Here is a 23,292-nt window from a genome sequence, read left to right on the forward strand (position 1 = left end):
TTTCATCCTTTCCTCAATAAATTTCTTATAAATTCAAATTTTCAACTTCATCATTTCCATATACTATTGTCAAATAATTTTCCATTACCTAAGAAGATGGGCATTTCTTCTGCTGCTTGATGGAGTTTCTGCTTCATGAATTATTTCATGAAAGTTTTGTCTTGACCAATGTCATTATACTTTCCCTGGTAACCTCAAAGCATTTCTAAGATATATCTATCATACAAAAGCAGAAGCAGAAAAGATGTGGGTCAAGAAATCTCTTCAATCAGCAACAGTAAATCACTGTTTGACTCTGACTATCCCTAAATCAAAACTTTCCTGTTCTTAACTGGAAACTTTAATTAATAACTTGCAGTATAAATAGGAAAATATCTTTCTCTGAAACTTTATAAAGAGCAGCCCAAATAAGAGCACACATATTTACTGACATCCACAAACCTTTCAGATCTGAACTATCAGTCACATTTCCTTACATGACTTGGGGTATTCATCACCTTTCAGAGACTTAACCTACATTTTACAGTTGAATAAATAATCCCTTTCCAAGTTCTGGAACTATTTAACTGTAGCATATAAGGAAAGGCCATGAATCTTGTTTCTTTTGGAATTGCCTGACCTATACTTTTTGAATCTGTATTTAAATTATTTAACTATATCATTCTAAAGGATTTTTAAGTAAAAGTATAAAGGAAAAGGGTAGGCTAATTTTTTCAAATTAATTTTCAGGTCAGAATAAAAGGAAATGAGTTTCATTATGGGTTTTCAAACATGTGAGTACATATAGACTTAAAATGGCAGCTACTAATTTTAAAATGTACATAGGGAATTACTTGCAGACACATTTAATATTTATTATGACAAATATAATACTGAGTTGGATTTTTAATATAACAGATCAAAGATATAATCATGGAGTATACCAATTTAAGCTTTCAGACATTTTTTTTTCTTTCTTTTTTTTTTGATAAGTGGGAACTTCAAGTGGTCATGGGTCACCTAAAGAATCGTATTTGCCTCTTAAAAACTAATTCTCAAAATCTAGTGAGTCATATTTTACTGAATATACTGTAGAAAATTCTCTTTCAACAGTATAACAACTAAATGTTACAATTAAAATACTAAAGGAATCCTAAAGTAAATCATGTTAATCTGTATTATAGCTTGGAATAGTCTGTAATATAACCATTGAAATATATTTGGCATACACCAATGGCACAGATAAAAGAGGAAGCTCAAATATGTACCATGATCCTGTTTCATCATCCTTCAAGTAAAAAACAGAATCAGAGAAGGGGGAAAAAGTGTTTTGTTTTCTTTTTTTTTTTTAATAAAAAGTCCTGAACTAGAACTATGTATCAAAGTGGGAAAAAGTTTCAAACAGAGAAACCTACATGAGAATTAAGTCATCTTTGTTTTTTTCTTGTTTTCATCAAGTAAAGATGAAAAACAAAAATAAAACACAAAATTCCTTGAAAAATATAATGGAATGAACCATATGAAAGAAACTGCTAAAAAGAACAAATTAGATTCTGGAAAGCATTTAAGTGTTTTACCTAGCATCATCATACTGTTACTTATTTCTGCAGTAAAGATATTTTTTTAAATCCTTTTAAAATATAAATCCATTTGAAGTTTAAAAGTTATTTCAAAACAGATTATCTTTCCTACTACACCTAAACATACCTGTAAAATCCCTTTGTTATAATCTACTGCTATTTTAAAATTATTTTTCTAGTAAAAGTTGATTATTTTATGTTAAAAATATCATTTACTTCAAGGATAAAATTAGCACTTTTTGCTTTATATGCAAATTTGAACTGAGAATTAAAAAAAATTGGGAATGATTTACTGTTTTGTTTTTGCATAATGGTGATAGAACTTTAAAAAATGTGGATACCAACCCATTTCCAGCTTTTGAGTTGCCTTTGTTGTCCGTGGTAAGCTGAGAAAGCACATAGTGAGGTGCTTTGGCACTGTCGGCATCAAATATATCCATATTAGATTCTTCACAATCTCGTCGTTTGACCCCCGGCCTCTGCTTTGGATTTCGTTTTCGTGATTTACGAGGTACCTCAGTGTTATCATTGTAGGAACTGGTGCTCATGTTACTGAAGTTGGAGGGGGAATCCTCCATCCACATACTGCAGCTCTGCTCAGACTCCAATCCACACCCCTCATCCTGGCAGGACATCCGACTGTTATCCAGCAAGTCCTCAGGTGGTGGTGAGATGTACAAAACTGTGTGCCTCTTCGGGGTTGATGGATGCTGCTGAACTGTGTTACCGGTTAACTGCTTTTCACTTACCCCTCTGTTACTTACCCCCACGGCTGAGGAGCAGCTCTCCACTTGCATAGCCTTGCTGTCGGTGACTGAGGTAGAATAAATGGTAGGGCTGGAAGAGGTGGTAAAGGAGCTGCAAGCACCGCCCATGGAGGAAGAGGAGGGAGCTGAAGAAGCATCTGCAGTGTACAATCCAAGAGTAAATACACTATACATGTTTTCACCTATGCTGGCTAGCAGTCCCAATGAAAATGTGATTTGTGAACTGATTGCTTTCCCCAAAATGAATAATTGGAATTTGGTTAAGTTTTAGAATATAAATGCTTTAAGCAATACAAAGCCTAAGAAATACAATTTTTAAAAAATGCCCAAATAGCATTTTTACTTCTGTTATAATTGATAATTTTTTTTAAAAATCTAATTTAGTGTTTTAAGCTGTAAAGCAAGAATAAAGCTTTTATTGCCTCAGCTGAACGGTCTGTTGAATTTTAATCATTTAAAATAATACAGAAAACCCCAATATGAAATATGTTTGTGGTCCACATTCAATGCCAATTAAATAATTCATTATAGAATTTGAAAAGTGGGACTGTGCTTAGCCACAAAATATTAAAATAAGTTTCTAACCTATGAAGCAGAGAACTACAGGTCATTTTTAATGCAGACACTCCCTGCTTCAGAGGCAAATCCTGGAATAAAAATATGAGAAAATAAATGAGAAAAGAGCTGCTGATTATTCCAGATACCAATTATAAAATGAAAAATAAATAGAGGGGGGGAAAAAAGATAATCAACTGAACTGGAGGCAAAATGGAACTGGCACCATCACTATAACTGATTGTAAAATCCATGAGAATAAAGGTGAGAAAGGTTTTTAACGGGAACATGCTTGGTTGTAGAAGATAAACAGGTTGGCCACTAAGAATCTCAAGTTGGAAACAGCACATCAAAACCATGAGTAACTAAAACAACAACAACAGCAGCAACAAAAAACATCATTTAAGAATAAACAAAAAGCAGAAAAAGGTGGCTATTAGGACTACAAAGTCTCATGTGCTCAAAAATTTGCCCCTTGCCCATTAGCTCTCTTTCAAAAAGGCCTGCTAATTGTGTATGGTCGTGAAAAGTAAATTAAATCTTATTTCCTAAATCTAAAGCCTAGCAAAAAAAATTAACCATGAAAATTTCTAGAATACCAGAATTCCTATAAAAATATCTTAAATCATTTACCAAGTATGCATAGCCAAAAAAAGAGAATTTAAGAAATCTCTGCAAAACAGACTGTGCAGCAAGTAGCAACAGCGCTGGAAACACTGCTACTCTGGTCTTTAAAGGCATAAACTCAGCCACATTAACAATGCGTAGGCTGGAGGTTACCTGTAATTTCACAAAACTATTTTATTGTGTATGGTATAATTGTATACATAATAATTGGTAATGTGTTTAAATTTAATTTGTGTCTATAACCATTTATGCCAGTTTTAAAACTGCACAATAAAAATTTAAATGTGACATGCCATTATAGAGCTAAATTATAGAGCTAAAATGTAGAAAGTCAATTTAGATTAAAAAAAAAAGAAGGCTGTGCTAGTAAATTAGCTGAACCCAATTGAAAGCATGTATCAAAAACACTCCAAATTTTTCATTGTTGTAAGGGGTTAAAGAGCACAGTCATGTTAGCCATCTGAAATATATCTATGTAATGCCACTCTCAAAATTTTCCTCCCAACTACTATAAGTCAAAGAACCTGAAGGAGTAGATGATACCAGTTCCACTTTTTAGTTTCTATCCTTGTCAAATGCAGTAGCTGAAATTAGAAAATTCAGTCACTTTAAAACTGCATTCCAATTTAAAGAAAAATTTATCAATTTTTTCATGCATTAATGCAATGTTTTCTTAGTAAATAAATATTCTTAAAGATCAGTAAAAACTACAAATTCTAGATGCTAATGTCAATGACAGTTTAGGAGCTGATTTGTAGCCACTTTGGGTTTAAATATAGTTCTTTTCCTTTTTTTTCCTTTGGAAAGTACTGTTTGTTTTGGACAAAATAGGAAAGATACACCTAATGTTCCTCCATCTGTTCCAACTATTGGCTATAATGAAACTAAAATTTGTGCTTGTGTATGTCTATATTCTTGATTTTCAGAGACAGTATGCACTATTTGCAGTGGATCATATAAAACATGCAGCATGAATGCTGTGGATTTGTTATTTCTAAAGCACTTCACCCCTCCTTTCTAACTACCATGCACACAAGAATGCAGAATACTAGCATCTCAGGGATCCCTGCCAAGGATAAAGGAAAAGTGTATGTGCAAAGCCATAATGAAGTCAACAGCAAATTATACAGTTGTGATACTCTGATATGTTTTGTTTTGTTTTGCTCCAGGGTTCCTGGCTTATAGCTCCTAGCAATTTCCTAAATTGAGTAGTATCTGTGGTTAAATATTTGGCCTTCCACTTCAGAATGTTTAAGATGAAAGATGGGCTTTATTTGCTTGGTATTTGGGAGGGGGCAGAATCTCTTTCAACCACATGATACTGTATTAATAAGGTAATTTGGAGGAAGTTACTAAATATCACAACATGAAAGGAAGGGCTGGTTGCCACAAAAATAAACTATGTCCTCAAAGGGTTAGTGCCCCATCATCCCACTTCATGGAACAGAGGACCTGGACATTAGGGTAATAACAGTCAAAATTTTTCTTCTTCAATTTTTTTCTCTATATAAAAATTCAGGTATCCAGGAAAGTGAACAATAACGAATCATGTCCCAAGAAAGAGGCACAGACAAACTTGCACTGGAGACTGAAGCTTCAAGATCTTGTCCTATGTATAACCTCATTCATCTACTCATTTCTGTGCTTTTTTTCGGGGGGGGGGATTGGTTTTTTGAGACAGGGTTTCTCTGTGGCTTTGAAGGCTGTCCTAGAACTAGCTCTTATAGACCAGGCTGGTCTCAAACTCACAGAGATCTGCCTGCCTCTGCCTCCCGAGTGCTGGGATTAAAGGCATGCGCCACCAACGCCTGGCTACATTTCTGTGCTTTAAAATATTCTTTATAATGAATTAGTAAATGTGTTTCCTGAGTTCTCTGAGTTGCTGTATTAGAAAATTAATTAAACTCAAAGAGGGGATCATGGGAAGTTCAATTATAAGCAGTCAGATCAATACTGAACTATTAAGTTAAAATGGCAAAGAAGTTGGGTTGGACATTTAAAAAGGATTTAGTATTTAAGATGTAAAATGCTTAGATTGTATAGTATTACAGAGCAGTACCTGATACAGGTAAATTACAGAGAGTTTCGAGATAATTACTTGTCCTTCACTAAAAAATATATGTAAGGCAATTACTTATTTACATATTAACCATAAATTTACCACAAAAAAATCTTAATATTATTTCATTAAAATGTAAAGATAAAAACAATGGTAACAAGGACATTTTAGATTTCTAAACACTAACCTATCAATTTCAAGCATCCCAGAAAAGTAATACAAAAGTTTTCTGAGACTACTATAAATATACTGGTTACCTCTAAAGACCTTTAAGGTAAATATATATATATATATATATATGTATATGTATATGTATATGTATATGTATATGTATATGTATATGTATATGTATACACACACACACACACACACTCAAAAAAACTGACATTCTATAGAACTGAAGTGATAATAAAGTCCTGTTTATATATACATATTTTTCCATCTTGTTTTTGCATGGGGGTGTGGTTTGTGAAGTAATAATAAAGTCCTGTTTATATATACATATTTTTTCCATCTTGTTTTTGCATGGGGGTGTGGTTTGTTTGACACAGAGTCTTACTCTGTATCTCTGGCTGGCCTGGACCTAAGAGACCTGCCTGCTGATGCCTCTTCAGTGCTGGGATTAAAGGAATGTGTTGCTACGCTCAGCAGTTTTGCTTTTTTTGAGGCAGGGTCTTGCTACATAGCCCAGGTTGACCTTGTATTCACAGCACTCTTCTCGATGCATTCTATTGAGTGCTGAAACTGCAGGTATGCACTTCCATCCTGACCTTGTACACTCATTTTTATTTATTTATAAGTTCCCGAGAGCAAAATATTGCAACTATTTCCCTGTTTTCAGTACAAACCCCTATTTTTTACCTGTCAGGAATGTTCAGTCTGTTAAACTGCTGCATATTAAAAATAAAGAAACCAGCCTGACCTTGGTTGCACATGCCTTTAATCCCAGCACTCAGGAAGTATAGGCAGGTGGATCTCTGCGAGCTTTAGGCCAACATGATCTACAAAGCAAGTTCCAGGACAGCCAAAGCTATTATAAAGAGAAACCCTGCCTCGAAAAAACAAACAAACCAAATAATAATAATAAAATAAAAATAAAGAAACCCTCAAATAAAAAATGTTTTAATAAATGCTCTTATTCTTTTTTAAAAAGATTTATATTTTTAAGTGTCAGGTTTGTGTACAGGTGTTCTGCCTGTATGAATGTCATTGTACCATGTGCTTGCAGTGCCCACGGAGGTCAGAAGAGGGCAGTGAGTCTCATAAGGCTAGAGTTATAGACTTCTGAGCCACCATGTGAATAGTTATAATGTATTTCCATGATTAATTACACAATTTTTATTTGTTCCTTGAGTCTCTTACCAATCTTTTATAAACATGGAAGTTTCTCCTAAACTTATTTACTCATCTAAGTAGCATGTGAATACTTCTTTATTTTCTCTTGTGAAATAACTATTTTTGAACTTGGCTTAATTTATATAAGCTAATTACTTTTTCACAAGACTTTCTGTGACCACAGAAAATATAACAAACCAAGAGAAAAACTGACTGATTAGTCTACAATTTACTAGTGAAAATTTATAACCTCACAAGGATATATTAATTTTAAATTTTAAAAATGAAAGGAATTATAGAGACAGGTAAATTTCTGTGAGTTCAAAAATAGCCACAGGTATGGAGAATTACTCTGTCTCATAAATAAATAGATAAATAAATACTAAAAAAAGAGGGAGAGAAGGAAAACATCAACATCATGTCTCTAATGTCCTATAGTTCTATTCTTTGCAAATTAAATGTCACCCACAATGATGAACTTGAACTGTATATATGGCTTCTTTTTAAAGTTAAAATTCGCTGTTATATCTATTTACTTATTTTGTATGTGTATGCTCACATGTCATTACACACATGTAGAGGTCAGATGACAAATTGTGTGAATCAGTTCCCTCTGTATACCATTTGAGTTCCAGGAATCCAACTCAAGTTGTCAGGTATGGTAGCAAGTGTCTCTACTCACTAAACCAACTCACTAGCACTATGTGGCTTCTTTTAATTGATGGAGGGAGTTAAGAGTGCAACTCAGTTGCAGAGCAATGCCTACCACTCATGAGGCCCTGGTTTCAATTCCCATTACAAAGAGAATTGACACATTACTAAAGCCCATCATGAATGTTCAAAGTACCTGGGATAAAAAGATTGTCAGGTAAGTATGCCAGAATATACAAATATCTAATTTGTTAAGAAAAATAAAAACTGGGTTTTAAGTTTTATTACATACAGAAAGCTATGTGTATCTTATATCCCTTGTTTAAACTACACTTTAAAATGAAGAACTCAGTTCTAGATAGGTCATATCAATTGCAAGTTACTTAACAACCATAGCATTTTAGAGCTTAAAATGACATTATATATTTTATCTGATCTAAAAATACTTATAGAGAGCTCTGAAATCAGAACTATTATTTAAGGTCCTCAAAACAACTAAACATGTTTCACTGATTCCACAAACGATATTTAACTAAGACCCTGAATTCAGATCTTATCCTAGCAATTAAATACACACATGTATTTGCACATTTTCAATTATCTGTGCAATTAGTTGAATTTTCTAAAAGTCACTACAAAGGCCATGAACTTCTATAGCGTACTATGTGAACCAATAGTGGAACAGAGAAGGAGGCAACTACTGCCTACTCAAAAATATTCCTAAAAACCAACACAGGCACTAGGTACACACTTTCTAATTTATAATATGCCATTGTAACTTAGTTATTCTTGGTAAGGAGCAATATTTGTCTTACTAGTAAACATCTTGTCTCATAAAAGTCACCATATATAAGGACATATTTTCAGATCAAAGAAAGACACTCGGAGAAAAAATTCAAGAACATTTGTGTTGCCAATAAATTGAAACATGGAAGACACAAAGTGGCTGCAAACCTGCTTTTTCAACACCTTACATGCCAACCTTCATTTTTAACTTTTCTTCTTAATATTAATGTAAAGTTTAAAACTTTACAAATTTAGTTTCAATCAGTTATCAATACACTATTTAAAAAAAAAAAAGGAAGAAAGAATGAAAGAAAATGAGACTTATGAAGAAGTCTGAAAATGAGACCGACCTATACCCTGGGTGAGATTGGATGGGTTAAGTGTCTCTGGTACTATTTGTCTTCACTATTGACAGACACTGTCACACAACCCACCACACGATGCCTGTCTCTGAATGGCGAAGCTAGAATGCAAGTTAAGTGTATTAATAGAAAAACAACTAGCATCCCAGCATATAAAATAAGCAATCCAGATTACTTTACCAAAAAAAAAAAAAAATTGAGGATTGATCAATCAATTTACATGTTTAAAACAGTTTCATTTCCCACATGTATTTTCCCACCCAAAATAAATTTACATGCTACAATGTTTTAAGGTAAACTTCAAAAATGGTAATTATTAACATCAGATAAATGCATGTAAAGAAAAAAATTTTACCCAAAACTTTGGTTAACTCATATTCACCAATTTATTTTCCTGTTTATAAATGCAATCTAATCCATAAACCAGAATGCTCTCTTTTACGTGCTTGTTTTTAATTGTTGTTTTAAAAGTTTAGGCTGTGTCTTTAAACATTCTTAAGAAGCAGAAGGAGACATATTCTGAACAAAGCACTTAGGGTGCACTCATTTAATCCCAGCACTCAGCAGGCAGAAGCAGGAGGATCTCTGTGAGTTCAAGGCCAGCCTGATCTACAGAGCTTGCTCCACAGCAGTTAGGGGTGTTACAAAGAGAAACCCTGTCACAAAACAAAACAAAACAACTATAACAAAGATCCTACCTCAAAACAACAACAAAATACCAATTACCTTTAATTTCTTTTTCATACCAATGGCCACATATTTCCTCACATGCGCTCTAAAAAAGCTACCAAGTGGTTAGGGTGGCCCACATCTATAATCCCAGCATTTCAGAGCTGAGGCAAGAAAATTGCTACAAGTTAATGCCAGCCTGGACTACATAGTGGGTTCTAGGCCAGCCTGATAGCATGATAGGGTCTCAACAAACAAACAAAAGTGGATGTAGTGGTAAATACCTTTAATGCCAGAGTTCAGGAGACAAAGGCAGGTAGATCTCTATGAGTTCAAGGCTAGCCTAAGAACCCCATCTCAAAATATAATGCTGAAACAGAGTTTGCTGGTTCTATGAATAAAACATAGTTTAAAGGATTTTTTTAAGTGCTTAGTCAACTCTCCAAAATCGTTATATTTTTAAAGGGGGGGGAGGGGATTATTTGTTTTATTGTAGCCCAGGATGGCCTCAAACTCATTGTGTGCAGTGACTTTGAACTTCTAATCCCTTGGCCTCCACCTCCAGAACTGTGGGATTACAGGCGTATGGCACTATGCCCAGTTTATGGAGTGTAGGGGATTACACCCAGGGTTCTTGTGTATACTAACTAAGCACTCTACTGAACTACACCCAAAGCCTTAAAATGAATTTATGATTTGTTATTAGTAAATGTTTGCACTTAGTGTGTGCGTGTATGCTTGTATGTAGTACCTGAGGCCCTGCAAAACACTTTCTTGAATGAGTGAAAAAAAGTTCAAGCCCTGTCCTAGTGTACACCAAGGAGTAAAACAACTTTATCAATAAAGGTACTTATAACTAGAAAGATTGAGATATAATTACAAGCAATGATATACAAATTGTCCAGCACATTTCTAACATGTTTTCTTTACCTTCTTATTATGACTTTTTGCTGTTTTGGGCTTTTTTTCTTCTTTTCTTTTTTAGTACTGAATACTGGCCTCAAATCCATGTGCATGGATGGTCCAAATGATCACATGTCAGGTCTTGTGTTGTTTAACAGAGTCTTATATTTGTAAACTGGCCTTGAATTTGAGATTTTCCTTTCTCTATCTCAAGAGTACTGGGATTACAGGTTTATGTCATGATGCCTAGCTAAACAACTTACTAAGTTTTGTTTGAGACAGGATTTCTCTGTATAGCCTTAGCTGTCCTGGAACTCCAGGCTGGCCTCAAACTCAGGCATCCACCCTTCCCACAGAGCTGGAAAGATATGCACAACCACCACCCTACCCCAAATTCCTATGGTTTTAATTTAGATGATTAATAAATCTAAATTTACTTAAAGCATAGCTGTTCTCTGGTCACAGACCTTAATTTTCTAGTGTCCTTTCCTCTAGTATAAATAGGACTCACTCAACAGGTTGCTTCAATGTAGAACATATTTGTTAGGTACTTGAAATCCATTAATTTGCCATAGCACAGAATTCAAAGAACTATCTAATAAGATTCTTTGCATAGAATTCAAAGAACTATCTAAAAGTTTGTATTAATAGACATTTTAAAAAGTTACAAACTTAAATTACAGCATTAAAAATTTACTCTGACCCTTTCTACAACACTGCCAAGGCAATGGAAGTAGAGGCTCATTTGCAATCAAAACTCTGCTTCATAAGCAATTCATCATCATGGCTAAGGAAGGCAGTGTTGCTGGATGTTAACACTGTTTAATCAGAGGTGCTGAAGATTTTCCTCATCCACAAGAATTCACAAAGCTTTTAAAGCCTAAGCAAATGCCAAAGCCTAACTTTGTGTGCTACCATACAACTGTGATAAGCCTGTGCAGGTAAGATTGGTGAAGGCCCTCTATGCTGAGAACCATATAAACCTAATAAAGCTGATGTCAACTTGGGGAGTAAGTAGACCTCTGCAAAACTGATCAGGAGAAAAATCCCAGAAAATGGATGATTAGAGCTGTACAGGGCTTAATAATTTCATAGGTCAAGAATGTCAAAGAGAATTTCAAATATGAAAATGAACAAAAACAACAACCAAAAACAAAAACAAAACCCACCTTGGCTCATTTTCTTCTAAATAAATAAACAACAACAAAAAAACTATAATAAAAATTTACCCTGAATCCAGGTATGCTGACGTATGTCTGTAATTCCAGGACGTGATGGGTCAAGAGAGTCAGAAATTTGAGATCATCCTCTGCTACATAGCTCACTGAGAACTTCTCTCAAATAAACAAACAAATAAATAAAAATAAAATAAAAACATTGGGCCATCAGATGGCTTGGGCAGGTTAAGGAACTTGCTGCCAAGCCTAAGAGTCTGAGTTTGATCCTGGGCCACACAAAATGAAAGAGCAGACTCCGAAAAGTTGTCCTCAAACCTTCACATGCACACCACAGAAAGTAGATTTCTCAATAAATTAAGTAAATGTGGTAAAACAAACAAAAATGACCAAAACAAAATAAACAAACCAAAAATCAAAACTCTACACTGATTTAATAATGGAAATATTCAACAGAGACTGTGTATGCATGATGTATTTTGTGTGTGTGTGTGTGTGTGTGTGTGTGTGTGTGTGTGGTGAAGAGTGCATTCACTCATGTGGAAGTGTATGGAGACTAGCAATTGACATCAGGATAATCTTCCTCAATTACTTCTCCACTAACTTTACTCTCTTTTATATGTGCTTTATTGTTGGTTTGCTTTATATTTGTTTTTGACTAGACTGGCTCGCTATTGAGCCATTGAGAGATCTACCTGACTTTGCACACACACACCCCACTCCAGAGCCAGGATTACAGAAATATACCAATCAACAAGGTTTTACATCGAGTGTGCAAATCTGAACTAAGATCTTCAAGTACTTTTACTTTCTCCCTAGGCCTCAACAGAGATTCTATTGTACATGCTTTATGACTGTAGCTACCCATACATGTTTTGAAAGCTGCCTTGTGGGTTAGTGTACTGAAGCTATACTGCTTTTAAAAATGACAAACTTGTAACTCTAGATTTGCAAGGTACAGGCAGGTACAGGAGGATCTAGAGTTCCAGGCTAGGCTTGTCTATAAAGGGAATTTGAGATCCTGTCCACATCCATGCAAAATAAATACTAAAATAATTATTTAAAGTATCAACTTTATGAAAACGATGAATTTTACCCTAATTATTAATTTCTTTCATTGAATTATAAAACATATAATTGTATCAATTCTTTGGTAGCTTTTTGATGTTATTTTGGCGTTTGTTTGCTTATTTATTTATTTATTTATTTATTTATTTATTTATTTTGAGGCAGAGTCACCCTAAGTAACCCAGGCTGGCCTCAAACTAGCAGCCACCCTTATAGGTAGGTATGGACTTCTGAAAGATTTTTAACTCAAATTCTTGAGCTGAACAATAAATTGCTCACGGGGTGTAGTAGCACATACCTATAGTCCCAGCACCTAAGAGGCAAAGGCAGGGGGAACCCCAGAGTTTGAAGACAGAAAAATAATGCCCATCAAATATCCCCAAATGAAAATAGACAAATTAATTTGACTTTTTTATTTTGTGATCAGAGGTTGGGAGGGTGGGCAGGATCTCGTGTAGCTCAGGCTAGCTTCAAATTCACTATGTAGCAGAGGAAGACCTTGAATTACTGATCTTCCCCCCCCCTCCACTTCTCAAATGCTGGTATTACAGGTATACAACCTGGTCTCTTAAATTGAGACAATAAAGGTCAATACTCATTTCCATGAAAGATTTACTATTATAAACAAATCTCAGTTTTAAAAAACTCTAAATGTATAAGTAAAAATAATACTTGATTGCTATAATTTTTCTCTCTTGGCCAACTCCTTATTTTGCTAATATTATTAATTTATTGACTTTTTTAAAAGCCTCTGGCATAATACTTATGGAACCTACAACACTGCCTTAAGTTTTATTTCTGAATCTATCATTTACCTCAAATTCTTAACTACTTTCCCAAAAGAATTCTTAAAAACAGGCAGGTGAACAAATTTCAAACTAATGAAAGGTTCTGACCTTGTTTTCATATAGGAGAGGAACTGGGTCTCCTGCCTCCATCCTCCTCCTTCCTAACCCTGGGTCTCACAGAACAAAAAGATAGTACTAACAGGAGTATGTAAAGGAGTAATGGTACACATACCACAATCCTAACAATTTAAAAGGGGCTGAGAAACATTCTTTCACCCAGGATTCTGGATTGTGGATCAGCAGCATCACATTTATTTATGCCCTCAGGAATATGTGAGGCAGAAAGAGAGAGAAAAAAAAAGCTATATTGGTGAATCTGAGAAACACATTTTTAATAATTAATAAAGAATATTATGAACACACACATCCCCGATCTCTAAATTTTTTTAAATTTTAAACTGATTTAAAATTTGTGAAACACAAACCTTTATGGCAGAACTAGAAGTCTGTTCCCACCAGGCCCTCATACCTGATAGCAGCCAATCCAGCTCCTTCAAAACTCTGAAGAATTAACTATATCAACAGTCATCATTTTTATGCATTTCACATGTAAACAGCAAATGCTACAGATTTGTTTTTAAAAAAAAAAAATCAGATGTTTAAAATTAATGTGCATTTCCCTAGCTATCAAGCTTTTGAAAAGAAAAACATTGAGTAACTTGGTAATAATATATTCCCAGTTTTTCTCTTTGATAGTTATATCACCAAAGCTATCAATCTAAAAAAAAATTGTGACTTCAATGATGTCACATACAATACACATTGATGTTCCTACAATTACTCTTATCCGTACCAGTATGAAATAAGGGAGTCTTTTCTATTAATAAGACATCAGAAGAATAAACTAGGTTGGTTACTAATAAAGTAGGTATGCAAATTAAAAGATTATTAATTACTTGGATTTAGAATACAGAAACTTTCTATGAGACGAAAACTTTCAAAGTTACCTTTTTATTCTCTTTACCATTTTTATAATGCCAATAATCTCAAGAAAATAAAAATTTATTGCAGTGGAGATGTGTCTTGGTGGTAGAGCACCTGCCTATCATGAATGAGGCCTTGAGTTTAATCCCCAGGTCCACAAATATAAACACATATATGTATGTGTATACATATATAGAAAGATAGCTTTAGAATATTTCCTTTAGTCTTTCATGTTCCAACTCATAGCTTTCAATCTAATTTACCTGGAAAGAATATCTAAACTATACAGGAAGGGTTAAACTTTTCATTAGTGACCCCAAATCAGGGGATTTAAAAATTATATGTAAGAAATTCTGAAACATGTAGTACTATTTTGAAGGAAGTATTATTCTTTTTTCTAAACATAGCTACCTTTTTTCAGCTTTTAAAAGGAACTGGATCTACTGTAAACAGATGTTCAAAAGCACAGAAGAAACAGACTTGTAGTTCTATGCAGATTCAACATGTCCTTATAAAAACAATTTCAAGACACAAAAGAAATCAGTTAGTCAATTTCTACATGTGGATTTAAAGTGAAACAATACTTCTTTAAAATACTACTTTAAGATTCAATCTTTAAAAACTATATTTAAAGCTCCAAATTTAAAAGAAAAAATTCAGAGCCACTTTAGAATCTGGTAGATATAAGGTGAACCAGACCATCTTATCAAATTGATCACTAAAAAGCTCACTAATTCACAATTAAATCCACAGAAACTGTTAGAAAATGTCTGGCCACACATGAACAGTGAGGGGGGCCAATGTTTCTTCATCATGTTTAAAGTTTTCCTGCCCTCAACCAAGAAGGCTTCATACTGCACTGTTTAGTTTGAGAAAGGTTGGTACACAAGGCTAATGGTACATAGGTTAATAAGTATAAGAAATTAAACACCTGCTACTAGAACACAGTACCAATACTGTCATTTGAACTACAGCCTTCCCTTTGTATTTTTCCTTGTAAATGTTTTGATGGACTTTAAATACCATTTTAAAAGATGACAAGTATCACAAGGCAAGAAATCTCTATAGGACAATAAAACCTCAGAAAAGTAGACATTGTTCTAAAGCAAAAAAATATCTAGCAACCTATAATCCCAACTTTTTAAAGTACTATAGTTGGGCAAGCTAATATGGAAATCATTCATACGAGTTTGTTACTAATCAAAGCTTTTTTCCTATTAGTATATCTGTCATCTTTTATCCTAATTCAAAGTAAAAGTCTGAACCAATTTAATTGTAATTACAGTGTATGATTTGAGAGCTGAGTAAAAATAAAACTGACAAATTTCAAACATTTTTAATGCTTTTCACTGGTATAGGAGAATGTATTTACATAAAGATCATATTCAATTTTGCCATTATTTTCCATGAATTTAAAATAAGTATCAGGCTACATGTATATTTAAGTGTAGGAAAAACATTATAGTTGCATCCCTATAAACAGAAAAAAAGACTTAAGAACTTGAGTCCTATTTCACATCATATAACATTTTTCCCTTTGGGCAAGTCCTTAAAAATATTTGTTAAATAAAAGGTCAAATATAATTTTCTAGCCATTGCCTGATATTTAACCTTTTCATTTGCACTCAACAAAGTCATTTTCAACTGGATTCCATATTTGAAGACAAGATCCATTTCAAGGGATAGCACTTACACATGAACCAAATTTAAGATTTATATGTATTTTCAAAAAAAAAAAAACCTACTGAAATCCTTTCAATTTAAAGGGTATAGTCTTTAAACCTTTCTAAAACAAACCCTCAAATCATACTCTTTTTCATATGAACTTTGCCTGTACTGTTCATGTTGGCCAGATACTATTCTAGTTGTCGTTAATGAAGTAAAATGAAATGCATACCAGCAGCAACTACAGCTGGAGGAGGCGAGCCTGCCTCACCACCACTTGTCTGACTCATTGATGCTACAGGAGTTTCTCTAGGTGGAGGTAACTGTAACTCCTTTGGGAGAAGATCATAGACAGATTCTGTAGGGAGGAAAAAAAAAAGATTTGAAGGAATGTCAGTCAGTAACCTAATTACATGAACATGAAAAAAATATCTTCTCTTTTGAAAATTATATATTCACAAAAGCAACTGTATCGTGAAGGCTATGAACAGTAACTACCAAGTATTTGTTCATTTAGTATATAACCTTATTAAAAACTGAAGAATGAATTTTCCACTGGTTCTACAGATTGATTTTTACTTTGATTCTTTATTTGTTCAAGATAGTCTCCAGAAAAATACCTATTTTTAAAACTAGCTAAAACTAAGATCATAATCCAAAAACTTATAAAAGTATATAGACACAAACACATAAATTTAAATGGAAAGGCAAGGTGAAATCCACCTACAATCCTAACAGGAGCAGCCAAGGCAGGATCACAGGTTTAAGGCCATCCTAACTCATAAAGTTAGTTCCAAACTATGGGCAATATAGGAACAAAAATAAAACAATAACTATTCCTCAAAGTGTTTTTGAGCCCTGCAGTGGTAGCACACACCTTTAATACCAACAGAAGCAGGCAGATCTGTGAGATCAAGGCCAGCCTGGTCTACAGAGCGAGTTCCAAGACAGCCAGGCTACACAGAGAAACCCTGTCCTGAAAAAAAATCAAAAAAAGTTCCTATATACATGATGAAATGTCAACTGCAAAAAACAGATTAACTTTTTACCAACCACACTCAAGGATATAGGGAGGATATGGTCATTGCATCAATAACTTGAATATTTCTAATTTGCAATGACAGAGGTTTAAGAGGAATGTGTGTGTGTGTGTGTGTGTGTGTGTGTGTGTGATAATGAAAAATTAATGCAAACATTCTGATCCCTTCTCTGGCTATAGGAACAGGCTGTTTTGGTTCACGTGGTGACTTAGGTGGGAGACCACCCTGCGATACATGCCCCAGTATTGCGACACTAAAGTCCAATACAAGATTTCTCTTTAGGAGTCCTTTCTTGCTGCTTTGAGTAATGAGGATTGAGTTGCTAACACAAGAGTCAATAAAAAAGCAGGAATGGCAGCTTGTAGGCCAAACTGAAAAAAGTGGCAAGAAGCTGGCTGTTTGGTAGCAGGGAAAAAAAAAAAAAAGAAGAGGGATCTGAAGTGTTACCAAAGATGGCCAGGTTAGAACAAGACAGAGAAAGCAAAGAGCAAGAGCAAAGGCTGAAGGATAGAAGGCTATAATACCCAAAAGAGACATCACAGGCTGTAGTTATGGGAAGAGTTCCAGAAACTTGTCAAGCCTTTGGAACTGAGGGTCTCAGATACCCAGAGTCTGGAGTTGTAAAACTGACAGCTATCTAGGGGTAGGGAATCTCCGTATCTAGACATACCCAGAACTCAGCTTCTGCCAAAGACTAAGGCTTTCTAACTTCGTGGGCCTAAAAAAGCACTGTGGCTTACACTTTGAAGGCCAAGGATCCAAACAGAAGTCTGCACAGCAACTGTAACACTAGAGGGCGCCAAATGCCACTGAACTGGCCTGCCTGTGTCTGCTTCACTGTTGCCAAAAACATAAGGACACCAAAGCTAAGAACACAAAGCGTTTCTCCTTACCTGCTTAAGGTTTTTATCAAGGTAGGACAAAAGGTCCACCCAGACAGATGAACAGTACAAGGACACAAGAAAAAATAACCAGAATGGAGAGCAGATTCAGAAGACTAAGGGCCCAGACTGATCGGGAAAGGAGAAGGAATGAAACCAGCATTTTTAGATACTCAAATTAACGTCTCTAGGTACAACAGTGTCAAAATGAGCTGGCTGGTTTGTTTGCTTGGTCCTGTTTTACAAATTCTAACTGATCCATTTATGTTACTGATTATTTCTGGGCCAATTCAGTCCATTATTCTTCAGTATTGGCTATGAAGGGGTCGAAGAACTTTCAACACAGTGTACATCAAGCTCAAAATAAAAATCCTACCCTAAGGCATAAACAGTAAAAGGGAAGGAGAAATTGTGTTTTTGTTTGATTGTTTGTTTTCTAAGATAGGGTCTCTCTACATTGCCATGGCTGTCCTGAAAATCATTACATAAACCAGGCTGGCCTCAAACTCATCAATCCACCTACCTCTGCCTCCCAACTGCTAGGGTCAAAGGCATGCGCCACCACCTGGCTTAAATAGTGGTTTTTAAAAGGGTGTGGGTGTGGGTGTGTGCACGTGCGCACGCACACACACACAAGCATGCAAGCACACACTTGCACATGCGTGCCCAAGTGTATGTATTTGTATCTTGTGCATGTATACAAGTGCCTATCAAGGTCAAAAGAAAGCACTAGATTCCTTGGACTGGAGATACAGGTTAAGTTGTAAGCGACTTTGTGGGTACAAAGACCTGAACTAGTGCCCTTGCAAGAATATTTGTAACTTAAAGTGCACATTTTTTTCTTTCCTAGGTGGGCATTCTGTGTCCTAAGTACCACTGTCTACAGTTTTATTCTGTTATTACTCATTTCAGAAATAAAAAACAACAGGCACTTGGAGAAGTGCCTTACTCCCTCACTCAATTTATCTAATTGAGTCTAAGAAAACAAACCAAGAGAAACAGTTAGAAAACAACTGATATTTTTCTTGCTGTATAACAGTGATTCTCAACTGTACAAGTGTACAAGTGCTGTACAACTTGTGCATTCTCAAGGCCAGCCACTGTGCAAAAGATAGAGTCTCACTTAATCTCAAAACAATTTTTATGACAGATTTTATTCATGAAAATAGGAAAATATCAGAATTGCTAAGATAAAATTAGCTGGGTGGTAGTGGTGGTAGTAGTTAGTGGTCGTGGTGGCAGCGGCGGCAGCGATGCTAACTCAAGCACTTGGGAAGCAGAAGCAGAGGGATCTATGTGAGTTCCAGGCCAGTCTTATCTACAGAGCTAGTTCCAGGACAACTAGGGCTGTTACACAAAGAAACCCTGTCTCGAAAAGCCAAAAAAAAAGTTTTAATTTTTAAATATGTGATGAAACAAAGGGAGAATGGTGATAAAAACTAGGACAGTAGAGTTTTACTCTGATAAGAAACATGGACATAGGACCAAAAAAAAAAAAAAAAATCAAATTAAACCCAACAGTGGACTCATACCTGTTCTTTAGAGGATCATTATAGCATAAATACACACAATAAAGGTGGTAGTCAAGTATGGGGCACAGTTCGCAAAGCAGATGTAGTTTAAATAAGATCTGTTCCTAAGTTTTTGGATTAGTCTCCACTTCACCTTTATTGACCTGAGAATAGGAATTCAATTGCTTTGGGATTAGACTAAACACTAAAATTGTCAAGAATTCATTTCCTTTATAGCATTTCTCAAGAAATCTCTAATTTACTTTCAGGTAATCAAGTTGAACACAACTAATATTGACTTATGCCTACAAAGAAATGAAGAAAAAAAAAAGCAGCTTCTGTGTGGTGTTTCTTGGCCAGGAAGGCATGCACATGTATGTACATGTGCACACACACAAGTATCTTTGTTTAATTGTCAAGCAAGTAACTAAATAAAAATACTATGGTAAAAGGGGAGGAAAAACTGGTGAGTAGAGTATCTATATAGTGAGTTTAGGGCAGCCAAAGCTACACAGTGAGACCCTGTCTTAAAATAGGGTCTCTCTGTTGTGTAGCTCTGGCTACCCTAGAACTCTCGATGTAGATCAGGCTGGCCTTGAATTCATAGAGATCCATCCGCCTCTACCTCCTGAGTGCTGGGATTAAAGGTCGTGTACTACCATGCTGGGCAAAAGTTGAAAATGTTTTAAAAATACAACAATGAGCCAAGTGGTAGTGCACATCCCAGCACAGCACTCAGGAGGCAGAGGTAGGTGGGTTTCTGTGAGTTTGAGGACAGCCTGGTTTACAGAGGGAATTCCAGGATAGGGTCCAGAGCTACACCGAGAAACCCTGTCTCAAAAAAAACAAAAAACAATCAGAGATGGCTCCAATGGTTAAGAGCACTGGCTGCTCTTACAGTGAACTAGGGTTCAATTCCCAGAATCCACATGGTAGTTCACAACAGACTATATAACTCCAGTTCCAGGGATTCAATGACCTCTTCTGGCCTCTTTGAGAACCAGGGACACATGCACACAAAATAGCCACATACATGAAAAAATTTTAAAGGCATGAATTAATGACCCAAACAGGTACTATTACACAAATAATAGAATTTCTCTTGATTACCAGGTACAGCCACTGTCTACAGGTATGCCATCTCCAATGCCCAATCATCAAGTATAGATAGATACTACATTGAAAACTCCACTTGTAAACTCTTTCATCCAAAACAAAATATAAAAATAGCTGAGAACCTTGTAAATATGACTACCATAAGGCAAAAAAGTTTCCTTAATGCACCCCCCTCAAAAAAAAAAAAAAAAAAAAAAAAAAAAAAAGGCTTGGGAAATACTTGCTTTTCTCTTTCTCTCCATTCACTGCCTCAATAAAAAGGTGAAATCCCAAGCTAAAGTATCACACCAGACACTCTACGATAAAGTCCTGACATTATCAGTGTGCCAACCCAGTTCTGCATTTAAGAGACAACATTCTTTCTGTTTAAAAACAAAAACACTTTAGCCTTGACAGTCATCATACTTGGCATCTCTGATGGAAAAAATGTACTGGCTACAGGTCCACTGGATATTTTGTTTCAGAGATTATATAGTCCAAGAATAATTGCTAGATGATCTGTTTTAACAAATTTTTCTCAGTTTTGAAGTATAAGCCAACTTACTCATTTGTTTCAAATATGTATTTATTCAAATTATTTTCCATATTGCATTTTTTCCCCAAATGTAATAGTGTTTTGAGATATTTAAATAATATACACTGTACACTTTATACCAACTAGAGGAAAAAAGGAAACTAAAGCGTTCCACAGACATTATTTAGTTATTTAATTATCTGTTATTTTAGGACAGGGTATGTAGCTCAGTTGGTAGAGTAATTGCCTAGTGTACAGTCGATCCCTAGGGCAGCATAAACCCACCCTGGTGACATACTCCTGTAATTTCAGGACTCTGGAATTACAAACAGGTCTCCTTGGCTACTCAGGGAATTCAAAGCCATCCTAGACTAGAAAACTACCCCCCAAAAAATATACACTTTAAATTTCCCCTTATTTCGTATGTTTTGGTGGTAGTGGTAGTAGGGGACTAACTCCTTCACCCCACCAAAGATTCCTATTGATGTCATTGCATTTTTCTACCTTCTTTTCACAACTCTCCCCAAATGCTTTTAGCAGTTATCTGTGCTATCTACCGCTACTTCCTCTTCTCACATTTATCACTATCTATGCTTTTGTTCATAACATTGCAATCAATTACCAATTGACTTATTTCTCAACTCTGACATAGTGAACTACTACTACTTTCAGAAAGGGATTAGTGGCTAATGGCACTTGCCACCCCTCATCTTGACAACTGGAGTTTGAGCCCCAGAACTCACACGGTAGAAAGAGAAAAGTGATTTTTTTTTTCACAAGTTGTCTTCTACTTCCACATGTGTGCCATGGCATGCCTTTCCCTATAGAATTTAAAAATATTTATATGGCTGAGTGGTGGTGGAATACATATTTAATTACAGCACTCATGAGACAAGAGGCAAGCAGATCTCTGTGAGTTCAAAGCCAAGTCTGGTCCACAGAGCACCTGATATGTGGACATACATTCATACAGATAAGCACAGACATAAGTAATAAAAATAAATCGTTAATAATCCCAGCACTCATGAGGCAGAGGCAGGTGGGGGGGATTTGTCCTTGAATGATGGGTGTGGTGGTGTGCACATTTAATCCCAGTACTTGGTATTAAAGCCAGGTGGATCTCTGTGAGTACAAGGCTAGCCTGATCTAGAGTGAGTTCCAGGATAGCAAGAGCCACACAGGAAAACCCTGTCTTGAACACACACACACACACACACACACACACACAGTGTCTTTGAGGCTGGAGATGGTATACATTGCTCTCTCAGATGGCAGAAATTTGGTTCCCAGCACCTATATCAGGCAGTTCACAATCACCTATTATTCCAGCTCCAGAAGGATCTGGCAACTCTGACGCCTGCAGACATACACACACGGTGCACATGCCTACAGACAGACAAATATACATACACAACTAAAATTAAAAATTTTAAATCTTAACAACAAAAGAAAAGATAAAGATGTTGGCCATGGTAGCACACACTTTAGTCTCAGCACTAGGGAGACAGAAGCAGGTGGATCTTGAGTTCAAGGCCAGCCAGGTCTACCTGAAAAGTTCCAGGACAGCCAGGGCTACACAAAAAAAAAACCTGTCTCAACTAAAAGAAAAATAAATCTTAAGGGGGAAAAAAGATGGAGGTGTTAACTATATTCCCCCAAAATCAAATTTGATCTGAATATCATTTAAAAGTCATTACATGACTTTTGGCTTGGATTAAAACAATTTCCAACAATTTTTGATATGACACTAAACACATTTCTGTCATTTCTTACTACATACATATCCATGCCAAGCTATATTCTCAGCATTGAAGTTTACAAAACCAAATTATCAGTCAGCTCTGAAAAACACTGAATATGGCTATACATCTGTGATATCAAATATTTAGCAAAGATTTAACTTTTATGTAAAGATAATCATACTCATCTCACTAGTATGTAAATTTGCTTTTCTTTAATAAACAGTAAAATTATATATATATATACAAAATAATTATTTTAGAATAAATCTATTTATTGATTTATTATCTGTAAATGTTAGATCTGTATATTAACTTCATATAACTATGGTAGGTGGGGTCATGTAAAAATTCCTCAGGCCTGAAAAGAGGTCATTAGTAGAAAAGTTTAAGAAGTCCCGATCTAAACAATCCTACTTGTTAATGCAAAGTAACTTTTCTCAAAACAAAATCAACTCATTTGATAGAAACACTAAAAACAATATAGTTATAATTCCAATTCTTGGTAGTTTCAACTAACAAGTGATATATGTCTGTG

At 35.2% G+C, this 23,292-nt stretch overlaps 1 protein-coding gene across 10 annotated transcripts in view; it reads right to left on the reverse strand.

Moving 5' to 3' along the window:
• The window catches only part of Nfat5 (nuclear factor of activated T cells 5), a 71,641-nt gene that overhangs the window by 30,156 nt on the left and 18,193 nt on the right, over positions 1–23,292 (reverse strand). For 4 of the 10 annotated variants that reach the window (XM_051201446.1, XM_051201445.1, XM_051201444.1 and 1 more), the window contains 2 exons: positions 16,186–16,311; positions 1,905–2,463 (listed from right to left, as the gene is read on the reverse strand). In XM_051201446.1, coding sequence (XP_051057403.1) covers positions 1,905–2,463; positions 16,186–16,311 — 685 coding nt within the window. Of the gene's footprint in view, positions 1–1,904; positions 2,464–2,911; positions 2,974–16,185; positions 16,312–23,292 lie in introns of those variants that run through there. The other 6 variants (XM_051201452.1, XM_051201449.1, XM_051201447.1 and 3 more) reach the window with 5 other exon arrangements.

This window comes from Phodopus roborovskii, unplaced genomic scaffold (genome assembly GCF_943737965.1).
Source record: "Phodopus roborovskii unplaced genomic scaffold, PHOROB, whole genome shotgun sequence".
NCBI lineage: Eukaryota > Metazoa > Chordata > Mammalia > Rodentia > Cricetidae > Phodopus > Phodopus roborovskii.